General features: G+C 41.5%; 1 protein-coding gene and 1 long non-coding RNA gene across 7 annotated transcripts in view; one reads left to right on the top strand and one right to left on the bottom strand.

The window, feature by feature from the left end:
• Positions 1–13,815, top strand: part of CACNB2 (calcium voltage-gated channel auxiliary subunit beta 2) — a 416,882-nt gene that overhangs the window by 393,713 nt on the left and 9,354 nt on the right. For all 6 annotated transcript variants that reach the window (XM_040248077.1, XM_040248074.1, XM_040248072.1 and 3 more), the window contains one exon: positions 929–1,038. In XM_040248077.1, coding sequence (XP_040104011.1) covers positions 929–1,038 — 110 coding nt within the window. The remainder of the gene's footprint in view (positions 1–928; positions 1,039–13,815) is intronic.
• Positions 852–2,275, bottom strand: LOC120869034. The gene is made up of 2 exons (XR_005722403.1): positions 2,236–2,275; positions 852–1,718 (listed from the first exon to the last, which is right to left on the bottom strand). It is a non-coding gene; the product is annotated as an uncharacterized LOC120869034 (long non-coding RNA).

Genomic DNA, 13,815 nt, shown 5'->3' with positions numbered 1-13,815 from the left:
ACCTAAGTCATTTACTCGGCCCAGCTCCCAAATTTTGCTGTGCCCATGTCTACCCTCTTTGAAATGACCGCCTCTCCTCGACTCATGATTGCCTGTCACAACGCCCTCTGGGGCTTCTTCAGAACAGTCCTCTTAACCTGTAATACTTTATTAATTCCTTATTTATGACCCGTCTCTGCTGCTCGGCTCTATTAGAGAAGATCTTGTTTGTCTTGTTCTTATTTATTCCTCATGCCGATCACAGCACCATACTTACAGGAGAGATTACAGCACAGAGGCTAAGAATATAGACTCTTGGGAGTTCTGGGTTCAAATTGCAGCTTCATCACTTTTAGGAACAATATAGCCTTAGATAAACAATCTACCCATGATTCTTTCTTTTTTTTTTTGCATCAACAAAAGTGGGAGAATATCCTCTCCACTGAAGTTTTTAGAATGATTTAATGAGTTAATCCCGGTAATGAGATAATGCTAAGGGCATGCCTGGCACTTGGTAAGCAACTGATACATGCTAAGTTAGGTAGGTGCAGAATTAAAATGAATGATCAGCTATACCCCAATAGAAAATAAATAAAAAGTTTAAAGAGAAAAGTGAACGATTAAGTGCCCTAACATTTCTTGGTTGAAAAATGGTTTATATTGTGGCTCAGCTGGCAAAAGAATCCACCCGCAATGTGGGAGACCTGGGTTCGATCCCTAGGTTGGGAAGATCCCCTGGAGAATGGAAAGGCTACCCGCTCCAGTATTCTGGCTTGGATAATTCCATGGACTGTATAGTCCATGAGGTCGCAAAGAGTCGGACACACACAACTGAGTAACTTTCACAATTCACTTCACGTATCATACTTGGATGAGTTTGGGGTATGCATTTCTCTCCCCTTTTCTTCAGTGAATAACCTCAGATCTTCTGTTGCTTTTTCGCCAACAGGATTTCCATCACAAGGGTCACCGCCGACATCTCACTGGCCAAACGCTCTGTCTTAAACAATCCCAGTAAGCATGCAATAATAGAAAGATCCAACACGAGGTCAAGCTTAGGTAAGTGTGTCCATCGCCGATGAGCTGAAGCCATTTAAACCTTTTTTGCTGAGGCTACCAGTGAGCAGATCTGACTAGATGATAATTCCATGTGTCAGAGTGCATAGGCAAAACAGACAGGTGTCAGCAGTAGCCACTGCTACTGTCTTAGTGATTTCACGGTATGGAAGGATTTGTTTTGAAAGTTTTTGAGTTAAAAATTCCACAGGCTGTCAGCATGAATGTTTTGGATGGTGTCTGTTTTCACTAACATGAGCTTTGGTGCCTATAGACTCTAAATAAACTCCTCGCTTTGACAACAGTGTTGTCACAAGCAAAATCATTAATATCTTTAAGGCTCAGTTTCTGTTATTGAATCAAACTCGGCTCTGCTCACCTGCAGGCAGTGAAGACAGGCTACTGATGCAGGGTTGTGGTGAAGGAAAGGATATTTCTTGCAGGTGCCAAACAAGGAGAACAGGCAGCTCATGTTCAAATGCTCTGAACTCCCTGATGGCTTCAGGGAAGGGGCTTTAAAGCAGTGTGAGGGAGGGGGCTGCAGGGGAAGATCAGCTCGTGCACAGTTCTGGGATTGGTTGGCATCGAGATGAAGTCTCAAGCATCATCAACCTTCTGGTTTCAATCAGTCTAGCTTCTCTGTTCTTACGGTCAGCAGTTTTCATCTGGTGGGGGTCTGCTTCCTGTAAAAACAATTTAGGAATGTTTATCTGGCCTTTTTATCTTTCAAGAACTGGGAGTTTGTTGTTTCTGCTATGTGGCTGCTTTATAGTCTAAATCGTTACTAGTTTCCCAGCCCAAAGCTATTCTTTGCTTCTACATTTTCACATTTCTCAATCATTAACTTTTTTTAAAAAACAATGTTGTGATAGTTTCAGGTGGAAAGCAAAGGAACTCAGCCGTAAATATACATGTATCCATTCTTTCCCAAACTCCCCTCCCATCTAAGGCTGCCACATAACACTGAACAGAGCTCCCCATGCTATGTAGTAGGACCTTCTTGTTTTTCCATTTTAAATATAGCAGTGTGTACATGTCAATCCCAAACTCCCTAACTATCCTTTCTCCCGATCCTTCCCACTGGCACCCATAAATTTGTTCTCTAAGTCTGTGAGTCTCTTTTGTAAATAAGTTTGTATGTATCATTTAAGATTCCACGTGTAAGGGATGTCATACAGTATTTCTCCTTCTCTGACTTACTTCACTCAGTATGACAATCTCTAGGTCTATCCATGTTGCTACAAATGACATTATTTCATTCTTTTTTATGGGGCTGAGTAATATTCCACTGTATATATGTACCACATTTTCTTTATCCATTCCTCTGTGGATGGACATTTAGGTTGCTTCCATGTCTTGGCTGTTGTAAGCAGTGCTGCGGTGAATATTGAGGTGCGTGTATTCTTTTGTACAATGTTTATCTGCACATATGTGTCCAGGAATGGGATTGCAGGGTCATATGGTAGCTCTGTTATGAGTTTTTAAAGGAACCTCCTTGCTGTTCTCCATAGTGGCTGCACCAGTTTACATTCCCACCAACAGTGTAGGAGGGTTCCCTTCTCTCCACACCCTCTACAGCATTTATTGTTTGTGGGTTTTTTGATGATGGCCATTTTGACTGGTGTGAGTTGATACTTCATTTTAGTTTTGATTTGCATTACTCTCATAATGACTAATTGCCGGGGTCCAGCCCCAGTGGATCCAGGGTGATTTGAAGCAGGGATGGCGTAGGAGAGGAAAAAACTTATTTATTTATAAATATAAGATTAGATTAGGAAGAAATAGTGTAGTAGGAAAATTTAGTGGAGAAAAGAGGCTGAATAACTTGGTTTACGTGGAAAGCCAATAAAGTTCCAGACAAGGAGCTTACACCATCTACGTTAGGCCACCAGCGTCCTCTTGAATAGTAGGGGGTGCCCCACCTTGGGCTCCCTCTCGCGTGGATCTTAGAAGCTGGGGCAAGTAAGTAGACGTGGGGAGCCTCCACGCCCCATGGGAATTCAGCCAGAAATTAGAGTAAAGAGAAGACACGGGGGAAACCAGTCCTTCCAATGACTGGCCCCTCCTCTATTGTCCTTCAAGGCCTTTTATACTTTTGATTATACATAGCAATCAATGGGTGATACAAAGTTATGCAGTGTTAGCAGCCTAGACTCTTATCAAAACCAGGCTTTTCTCTCTGCATACCTGTCTTAGGTCATTTACATCATCTTCCGGCCAAAAGGGCCGATTAACATTTTACAGCCTTTTTTCTGATAAGGGTTTGTCAACCAGAAGACTTATTTGTGGTGTTCTTCCCAAAGTCTGGTGCCACTCTCAGAAAGCACTAAATAAAGTTACATTCTTACATAGCAAAGATACAGCAATTTATAACAAGTGAAAGGAGTACAGTGATTTATAACAAAAGTAATTAACTCAAAAGTCTAGTGTTGCTAACATCAAAACTATTATATATCTTTTTCCATATCCCATTTACATTGATTAACATCCTCCCAGGTGCCTAAAAGATAAAGAATATGGAGGCCTGGCAGCAATCATTGAGTCAACAGTGAAATCCGTCACGAATGTGATTTTTAGCTCTTTAGAAAAGGCTCTGTATCTTTAAGATGTTTTAAGCTTTGTGCCTCTTGCAGTTGGGGGGCTGTAAGCAATTCACAGGCTGTAAGAGGTCCAGGGGAACCTGTTAGGCAAGCTAGACAGTTATCAGAGGGGGTTTGAACTGAAACATCCCTTTTAAATGCAGAAGACTAAAGCCCTGAGTTAACTTTCTCCAGAGAGTGTCAGAAGAGTGGAAAAGTACAATACAATAAGGCAGGCATATTCTTATTTTGGGGGGTACATGCTCAGGAAATACCAGGGGGAAAACCTGAGGCCTGACTCACCTTGCCCATCAGGCCTCTGCTGCATGACCTTGTCACGGGTGGGATTCCTCACGCTGGCTCCCGGCAACTAATGCTGAGCAGGTGCCTCTTGGCCATCTTTATGTCTTCCTTGGAGAAATGTCTATTTAGGGCTTCTGCCCATTTTTTGTCCAAATCATTAACTCTTAAGTCAGCTTTTTGAGACTTAGGGAGGTCTGGGAGACTAAAGCAAAAAAGTCTTTTATTTCAAAGGACAAGGACTCAGGGACTTGGATATGGTGTCATTTCCTCATTTAAACCCAAAAAGAGAGAGAGAGAGATGATACTAGCTACCTTGTGGAATTACTGGAAAGAGTAAACATAGTACGACTTCCATAAATGATGGCTATAACCCCAAATCCCTTCATACTTGGATTATATCAGTGATTATATCAGTATCAGCATTTTTGTTTCATTTGTAAAAACAATTTGGAGATTTTAGTTAACACATCTGCAGGTTTGTGTTCGAATCCTGTTTATTATCAAGTACTAATTTGATTAAATGAAATGGCTTTGGCAACTATTTCATCTATTTGGCATTAATGGCTGCTACACATGTAACTTACTATTAGGGTGTTTTTTTTAGTATTTATTTACTTGGTTGCACTGGGTCTTAGTTATGGCATGAGGAATCTTCAGTCTTCATTTGGGCATGCAAAATCTTTTAGCTGCAGCATGGAAATTCTTAGTGCAGCACACGGGATCTTGTTCTTGAACCAGGGATCGAACCCAGGCCCCCTGTGTTGAGGGTTTGTCTGTATCTTCCCCGTGAAACAAGTGGGGTGAGCATGAGGACACAGATGTGGAGGACAGCACATCTTCCCGCTCACGTTACACAGGGAAGATACGGACAGAAGCTACTAGATGTGGCTGCAGACAGTTAACACTCTGTGTCAGTGGTTGATGAGTCCTGGAAAAAGACACAGGCCAACAGGTGGAAAGTAGGCCGAGGACGAGGGTATGATTTTATATGAGGAAGCCAGGAGAGGCCTCTCCGAGGAGGTGACCTTTTAGCAGAATCATTTGTGTTATGAATTCTTTGTCCTGGCAGCTACCCAAGAGAAGAGAGAAGTTCTGGGCAAAGGGGGAAGTAGGTGCAAAGGTCCTGAGGCAGGAGTATGTCCAATGGGCTGAAGAGGGAGCGGGACAGCCGGTGTGACTGAGTGGAATGATGAGGGTGTGAGATCAGAGAGGTGGTGGAGGGCCTGACTGTCTCGGGCCTTTAACTGCGGATGTGATAGGAAGAGGCAAGGAAGCAGAGGGGTGGCACAAGGTGACTAACATTTCAGGAGGATCTCTGATGGTAAATGTGGAGAAGGGAAAAGCAACAGACAGGAGAGAGGTGAGAGGGAAATTAGGATTCTGTTGTTCTGCCGAAGCAGCTTCAGAGAGAAATAGTGCATTCTGTAGATGAGTAGGTATGTACTGAAACCGGCGCCTCTACAGGCTGATGGGATAGAAAACAGACTAGTTACCAGTGGGAACAGGGCAGAGGGCAGAGGCAAGATAAGGGGAGGAGACTGAGGTGCAAACTATTAGGTATAAAATAAGCTACAAGGATGTATTGTACAACATGGGAAACAGAGCTAACATTCAAATATTCATTTACTGGGCTGTACTGGGTCTTAGCTTTGGCACACTGGATATTCAGTCTTGGTTATGGCATGCAAGATCTTTACTTGTAACATGTGGGATCTGATTCCCTGACCAGGGATCAAACCCAGGCCCCCTGCATTGGGAGCATGGAGTCTTAGTCACTGGACTTCCAGGCAAGTCCTTAGAGCCAGTATTTTATAACTACAAATGGAATATAATCTTGAATCACCCTGTTGTATATCTGTGCACCTTATATAATGCGGAAATTGTCCTAGAGTTTTCTCCTTCATGTTCCCCATCTCTTTGCAACCCCATGGTAAAGAATCTGCCTGCAATGCAGGAGACCCAGGTTCGATCCCTGGGTCGGGAAGATCCTGTGGAGAAGGGAATGGCAACCCACTCCAGTACTCTTGCCTGGAAAATTCCATGGACAGAGAAGCCTCGTAAGCTACAGTCCACGGGGTCGCAAAGAGTCAGACACGACATAGTGACTTCACTTCACTTCACTTTTACTGGATAACCCTGGGTTCGATCCCTGGGTTGGGAAGATTCTCTGGAGAAGGGAATGGCAACCCTCTCCAGTATTCTTGCCTGGAGAATCCCATGGACAGAGGAGCCTGGTGGGCTACAGTCCATGGGGTTGCAAAGAGTCAGACACAACTGAGCAACTAACACAGACACACATTATTTAATAGATACTGTTGATCCCCTAACATGTAACTCACAACTACCAGCTCTATAAATCATGCCTGGATAAAGCTTATCAAAGATTTTTCTCCGTAAGAAATACTTTAGCCTTCTTGCCTTTAGAAACACTAGACAGTACTTCAACCCTACACGTGGAGGCTGTTTTAAAAGGCACAAAAACAAGAAGAATGTGATAGATCACAAGAGGAACACGTATTTACAGCACGAGAGGTGAAACCAGAGGGCACAGCTTCAGCTTGTGTGACCGCAGCTGAGAACGTGGCTGTTGGGGGCTCCAGTGTCCTGAGCGCCTGCAAAAGTCTCTCTTTAAAAAATGTTTTTAATATTTATTTACTTATGTGGCTGCATCGAGTCTTAGTTGTGACATGGGATCTCTGGTTGCAACATGTGGGATCTAGTTCCCTGACCAGGGATCGAACCCGGGCCCGAACCTGCATGGGGAGCACAGAGGGACAGGAAACCTTGGAAAAGATGGATCCCATTGAGGAGTGAGAAGGTTTCATGTCCCACATGCTACAGAAAGGTCAGAAAAGACAAGGTTGGCCAAATGCATTGACCTTGCTGACAGGGAATGTCCATCCTTAGACAGGTTTGTTTCTGCTCAAACAAAGCAGGAGGATTCAGAGGGCAGAGTCCTTAGACCACGTGGAAGATGGCCTGGGGCCAGAGCCCCCGCTGAGGATGGGTAGGAATCCACCCAGGCACACAGGTCATCTGGTCACCTAGGAAACGCAACGTGCACATGCGCTGTCTGTAGTTTTGAAAGAAGGGGAGTATGTTTTGTGTGTTTTGCCTTTAATTCTTTATAAGTACAAGGATCTTTAGTTTTTCCTAAGGTAGAGCAAGGAATAGGTGATTTTACAGAGAAAAAATTTAGTGGTAGGAGAATGATCAGAGGATTCCCCCCTCCCCCCACCAATAAAACATGTTGAATAATACGTTATGGGTTTGATGTGGAGCCTATAGGAAAGATATTCTTATTTTGTACAAAACTGGCCCTTTAGTACTCCAGGTATGTAACTATATATACATGTGTAGACACTCGTGAAGATTGTGCATAGTTCTAAATGCTACCATTTCTTCTGATTTGTAAATGTCGCCATCTTTATTTAATTCTTCTTGCTTTTCTTAGATCTTTCCGATTCTTCTTACTGGTTTTAACCTGGCAATTATTTAGTCTTTGTATCCATTTCCCATCTCTAAAATGGTGATACTACCAAGATACCTACAAGGATTATTGTGAGAAGCACATGAAGTAGTTTGTGGCATGTAGCAGATCAGTTAATGGTGGCTGCTGTTTTATTTCTGATTTTTTAAACAGTGCATAGTTTATATAATTCTTTTACTCATTAAAGTATATAAGATATTAATTTAGATCTGATAGAAATATATCCTAGAACTGAAAATTTTAGTAACTAGTAAGTACATAGCCAGCATGTGCTCGGTTATGTCCGAGTCCCTGCGACCCCATGGAATGTAGCCCTGGCCAGGCTCCTTGTCCATAAATTTTCCAGGCAAAAATACTGGAGTGGTTGCCATTTCCTACTCCAGGGATCGAACCCACATCTCTTGCATCTCCTGCACTGGCAGGCAGATTCTTTACCAACTGCGCCACCTGGGAAGCCCAGTAAGTAAATAGATAAAAAACAAACCAATTTCTATGTAGCACATTCTTCTCAGTCTGCACAACGGGTTCTCTGTACTGTTGCTTTTTTTTTTTTAAGAATATTAGCATTTCAAAGATCTAGGTCAAATTAAATCAGTGCCAATGTTGTAATACTTGTGAAACAGCTGGAGACTGTATGCTAGAGGAAAGTTTGGGGCCAGAGAGGACGCCTAAGAATTTTTTTCAAGCATTATTTATTATCCTAGAAGTGCTTTGAGCCCAAGGGCAGGTAGGGCTGAATGCAGGGGGTGGGGGTAGTTTATTTTAAAAGCATCTCTCTCTTGTATACATTTCAGTTCAGTTCAGTTCAGTCGCTCAGTCGTGTCCGACTCTTTGCGACCCCATGAATCGCAGCACGCCAGGCCTCCCTGTCCATCACCATCTCCCGGAGTTCACTCAGACTCACGTCCATCGAGTCTGTGATGCCATCCAGCCATCTCATCCTCTGTCGTCCCCTTCTCCTCCTGCCCCCAATCCCTCCCAGCATCAGAGTCTTTTCCAATGAATCAACTCTTCGCATGAGGTGTCCAAAGTACTGGAGTTTCCACTTTAGCATCATTCCTTCCAAAGAAATCCCAGGGTTGATCTCCTTCAGAATGGACTGGTTGGATCTCCTTGCAGTCCAAGGGACCCTCAAGAGTCTTCTCCAACACCACAGTTCAAATGCATCAATTCTTCTGAGCTCAGCTTTCTTTATAGTTCAACTCTCACATTCATACATGACCACTGAAAAAACAATAGCCTTGACTAGACGGACCTTTGTTGACAAAGTAATGTCTCTGCTTTTTAATATGCTGTCTAGGTTGGTCATAACTTTCCTTCCAAGAAGTAAGAGTCTTTTAACTTAATGGCTGCAATCACCATCTGCAGTGATTTTGGAGCCCAGAAAAATAAAGTCAGCCACTGTTTCCACTGTTTCCCCATCAATTTGCCATGAAGTGATGGAACCGGATGCTATGATCTTAGTTTTCTGAATGTTGAGCTTTAAGCCAACTTTTTCACTCTCCTCTTTCACTTTCATTAAGAGGCTTTTTAGTTCCTTGTCACTTTCTGCCGTAAGGGTGGTGTCATCTGCATATCTGAGGTGATTGATATTTCTCCCGGCAATCTTGATTCCAGCTTGTGTTTCTCCCAGTCCAGCGTTTCTCATGATGTACTCTGCATATAAGTAAAATAAGCAGGATGACAATATACAGCCTTGACGTACTCCTTTTCCTATTTGGAACTTTGTTGTTCCATGTCCAGTTCTAATTGTTGCTTCCTGACCTGCATACAGGTTTCTCAAGAGGCAGGTCAGGTGGTCTGGTATTCCCAATCTCTTTCAGAATTTTCCACAGTTTATTGTGATCCACACAGTCAAAGGCTTTGGCATAGTCAATAAAGCAGAAATAGACGTTTTTCTAGATGTAGTTGGCATTTGGCTGTAGTTGTAACAGACAATGCATGGGAGGAGAGGAATTCATTCACTTTGTATATTAGCAACCAGGTGGTCAAATAAGAATGTTTACAGCTTGGTAGATGTTTTCAGCCCAGTGGAACAGTCAGCTGAGATAACTTGTTAAAAGTTGGTCTCTTCCTCCTTATCCTGGTGGACCTGTTGTGTCTCTGGACTATGGTGATGGATACAGGAAACCACACATGTGATTAAACTTCATAGAACTCAGTACACAGACACACACACAGATGAGTACATAAAACTCAGGCAATCCAAGTAAGACGGATAGGTTGTATTAACACTGATATCCTGGTTGTGATGTTGCACTAGAGTTTTCCAGGATGTTCCCACTGAGGAAAACTAGGTAATAAAGTGCCCTGGGAGCTGTCGTTTCTTACAGCTGCTGTGAATGTACAGTTGTCTCAGGAGGAGCGTCAATTAAAGAGTCCCTTACCAGGGACTGTGGAACTGGGGTGACACACCTGAGAGAGCGTCTCGTTCACTGGTTCTCAGGTGTGGCCTCCACAACAACAGCATGACTACTGGGAGCGTTCGTTTGGAATGAGCCTTCTCAGGCTCCACCTGGACCTATTAAATCAGCAACTCTGGAGGCGGGGCCCTGCAGTCTGTTTCAACAAGCCTGCCAGGTAACTCTGCTGTGCGTGCCAGGGTTTGAGAACTACCGATCTTGTCATCACTGTACAGTGAAGGATCTAAGGACCACAGGAAGGAAAGGGATCCGTGTGGTGTAGGTAAGGCACTAAGGAATAAAGCTAAGGCTAGACCCTGGGCATCCAGACTACTAGTCCAGGATTTCCTCCACTGAGCAGTGCGTGATGTGATTACATTTCCTTGACCATCTGCCTTCTCTTAGGAAAAAAATTTGGCCTATTGATCTTCTGAATCTCACTTCCTCCCTCCTCCTGACCTGATTAATCATTACAGGCATAGCCATGTCTGTCTTAAGAAATTAACACTTTTAAAATTCCACAACATTGCTCTGATGGCCCTCCCTTCCTCCCTCCTCCTGACCTGATTAATCATTACAGGCATAGCCATGTCTATCTTAAGAAATTAACACTTTTAAAATTCTACAACATTGCTCTGATGGCCCAGCTACACATATCTCCACCTATATATAGTTTGGCCAAGTTCACGATTAATGTTTTTGAAGATTAAATGAATTTTTTCTACAACAGCAGCTTCTGTCTAATATATGTATAGTCAACTAAAAAGGCAAATATAAAGAGAAAACACATTGTATATTGTAAAATATACAGAATCTAGAAAAATGGTACTGATGAACCTATTATTGGCAGGGCAGGAATAGAGCCACAGACGTAGAGAAGAGACTTGTGGACACAGTGGGTGAAGGAGAGGGTGGGACAAATTGAGAGAACAGCGTTGACATATATACACTACCATGCGTAAAACAGCTAGCAGGAAATTGCTGTACAGCACAGGGAGCTCAGCTCGGTGCACTGTGATGACCTAGAGGGGTGGGATGGTGGGGGTCCAAGAGCAAGGGGTGTAAGTGTACGTATAACTGACGCACATTGTTGTAAACCAATTATCCTCTAATTAAAAACAATTTTTTAAAAGGCAAATATTTGTTACATTATACATATACACAATGATTATATTTTTTCTTTGCCTTTTTAACTCATTCTTTCAACACAGTTTTTGGGTGCCAGGTATGTCCTAAGCACTGTCCTGAGGGAAGGAATGAAAGTAATTATGTATTATTGCCAGTCTTCCTGTCAGTTCACTGCCTGTTGGAAAAGTTTTCAGTCATATCATCAAAACACAATGTGATACCTGGTAGCAGGTTGGCACAAAGCAATACTTGATCTTTATTAAGCATTTCCTATAGGCAGGCACCAAAATAAGTATTTTGCACGCTGGTACACTTAGTCCTCATTTCCATTTTCCAGAAAAGAATACTTAGGGGCTCCGAGAAATTAAGCCTTGTTACCCAAGGATCACACAGCTGGATTAAGAAGCCATGTTGGTGCCTGGGAAGTGGGTGCCCTGAGGCAAACCTTCCTGGGTCTGGGGAAAGGAAAGGGGGCTGAAGAGGGCTTAACAGAATTCCTGTCTTAGGCTAAGTAAAGAAGTTGTCAAAATGAGAAATCTGTGCTTAGTGATTATGAAATGGCATTGGAACTACTATTACATTACTGACAATCTGCCCTGAATCCATTTCTGTTTCATAGATGAGTTCGTGTCACATTTTAGATTCCACGTGTAAGGAGTATCATATGGTATTTGTCTCTTTCTGACTTCCCTTAGCATGATAATCTCTAGGCCCATTCGTGTTGCTGCAAATGGTGTTATTCTCTTTTTGTGGCTGAGCAAGTACTGCATTGTGTATATGCACATCTTTATCCGCTCACCTGTTGACAGACATTTAGGTTGTTTCCATGTGTTGGCTATTGTGAATAGTGCTGATATGAATATAAGGGTGCATGTATCTTTTTGAATTACAGTTTTGTGTGAATATATGCCCAGGGATGGGATTGCTGGATTATATGGCAACTCTTTTTGGAAGAACCTCTATGCTGTTTTTCATAGTATCAGCAGCAAGTTTAAATTCAGTAGGTGTAAGAGATTGGGATCTGGACAGATAAACAAGGCTTTTCAGTTTCAGAAATGAACATCCGCAGCATTGACATTTCTTTTTTGAAATAAATTCTCAGCATGATGTACTCCGTCAAAGAAAAACCACTAGTATGGGCACATATCTTTTGAAAGCAACAGTTTGTACTTGGAAGTTAAAAGCATTTTTTTCAGAATTTATTGGTCATCTTTTTATAAGGTTTATTTACAAATATGTTGCATTGGGTTTCTAAAAAAATCTTTTTTAGGTTTTTAAAGAATATCTCATTTTCCACCCTAATTTAAAAAGTGTAAGGTATCTGTGTATCTAAGAATACTAGAATATATGCATATATACACACATGTCCATGAAACATATATTAAGCTATTGACATAAATAGATATGATTTTTGGATATATAATATAATGGATTATTTTATGTTTATCTGTTACCCAGATTTAACAAGTATTACATTTATATTCTTCCCTGGGAAAGCCCATGGACACAGGAGCCTGGCCGGCTACAGTCCATGGCGTTGCAGAGTTGGACATGACTTAGCAACTAAACAACAATGAATTACATTCATAATCATGTTTTTAATAGTGCTCAAACCTCTAAAAAACAAGTTATTTTTAAGGCACGGGACTGTTGTGACTGTGTGAATAGCTGTCATTAACTGATACACGGATGAAAATCTTTGTGATCAAATTTCTTTTTTATGAAACTTAACTGACAGGTATACAACATGATTTGACACATGTATATACTGTGTAATGATCACAGAAAGATTACTTACAAGTTTACGTAGTTACAGATTTTCTTCTTGTGAGAACTCTTAAGATCCACTCTCTTAGCAACTTTCAAATAGACAGTATCACTAACTCCAATTACATCCTTGGGACTTAACTGTACTTTTGATCACCCTCCACCACCCCCTGTTATCTGTATCTATGAACTTGTTGCTTTTTTTTTTTTCAGTTCCACATTTCAGTAAGATTATATATTTGTCTCTTATTTCACTTAGCATAAAGCTGGTAAGGTCCATTAGTCTTGTTGCAAATGGCAGGATTGTGTGTGTGTGTGTGAGAGAGAGACTCATCTTATTCCACTGAGCTGTACTGCATACTAATTTTATATCCTGCAATTTAATTCATTTATTAGTTCTAACAGTCTTTTGGTGGAGTCTTTAGAGTTTTATATATATATATATATATATATATATATATATATATATATATCTCATCATGTCAGCTACAAGAGTTTTACTTCCTTTCCAATTTGTATGCCTTGGTTTTGTTTCCTGCCTACTTTCTGGTTACGTCTTTCAATACTGTGTTGAAAGAAGTGGCGGGAGTACGCATCCTTGTGTGGTTCCTAATCTCAGAGGAAAGGCTTCTAGCATTTCCACTGAGTATGATATCAGCTGTAAACTAATCAAATTTCTTAATGGTTGTAGATTGGAACTTTACTACTGGTGATCAGTGGCTTGTGAAAACACAGGGCACAGAGAAGCAAGGTTATAATTGGAATAAAAAATTTAAGAAGCAAGAGGAGAGAGTAAATAACAGTATTAGTAATGTTTTAGAACATAGTTACAAAAGGAATGATTGAAGGAAATATATATGAACAGTATGCTGTAAGAAAGCCCAGGTACTTGTTACCTAGTTTCAACCATTTACTTTGAAGTTAATCCGAGATACTTACATTATCTGTAAATATTTCAGTATGTATTTCTAAACAGTGGAGACTCCTTTTATTTAAACCATGCCATTATCGTACCTCTTTTTTTTAATATTATTTATTTGGCTGCACCAGGTTTTAGTTGCCACACTCAAGATCTAGTTCCCTGACCAGGGATCAAACCTGGGCCCCTGCA

Source organism: Oryx dammah, unplaced genomic scaffold, assembly GCF_014754425.2.
Source record: "Oryx dammah isolate SB20612 unplaced genomic scaffold, SCBI_Odam_1.1 HiC_scaffold_10, whole genome shotgun sequence".
Classification (NCBI taxonomy): domain Eukaryota; kingdom Metazoa; phylum Chordata; class Mammalia; order Artiodactyla; family Bovidae; genus Oryx; species Oryx dammah.
This window is presented reverse-complemented; position numbering and strand designations above follow the sequence as displayed.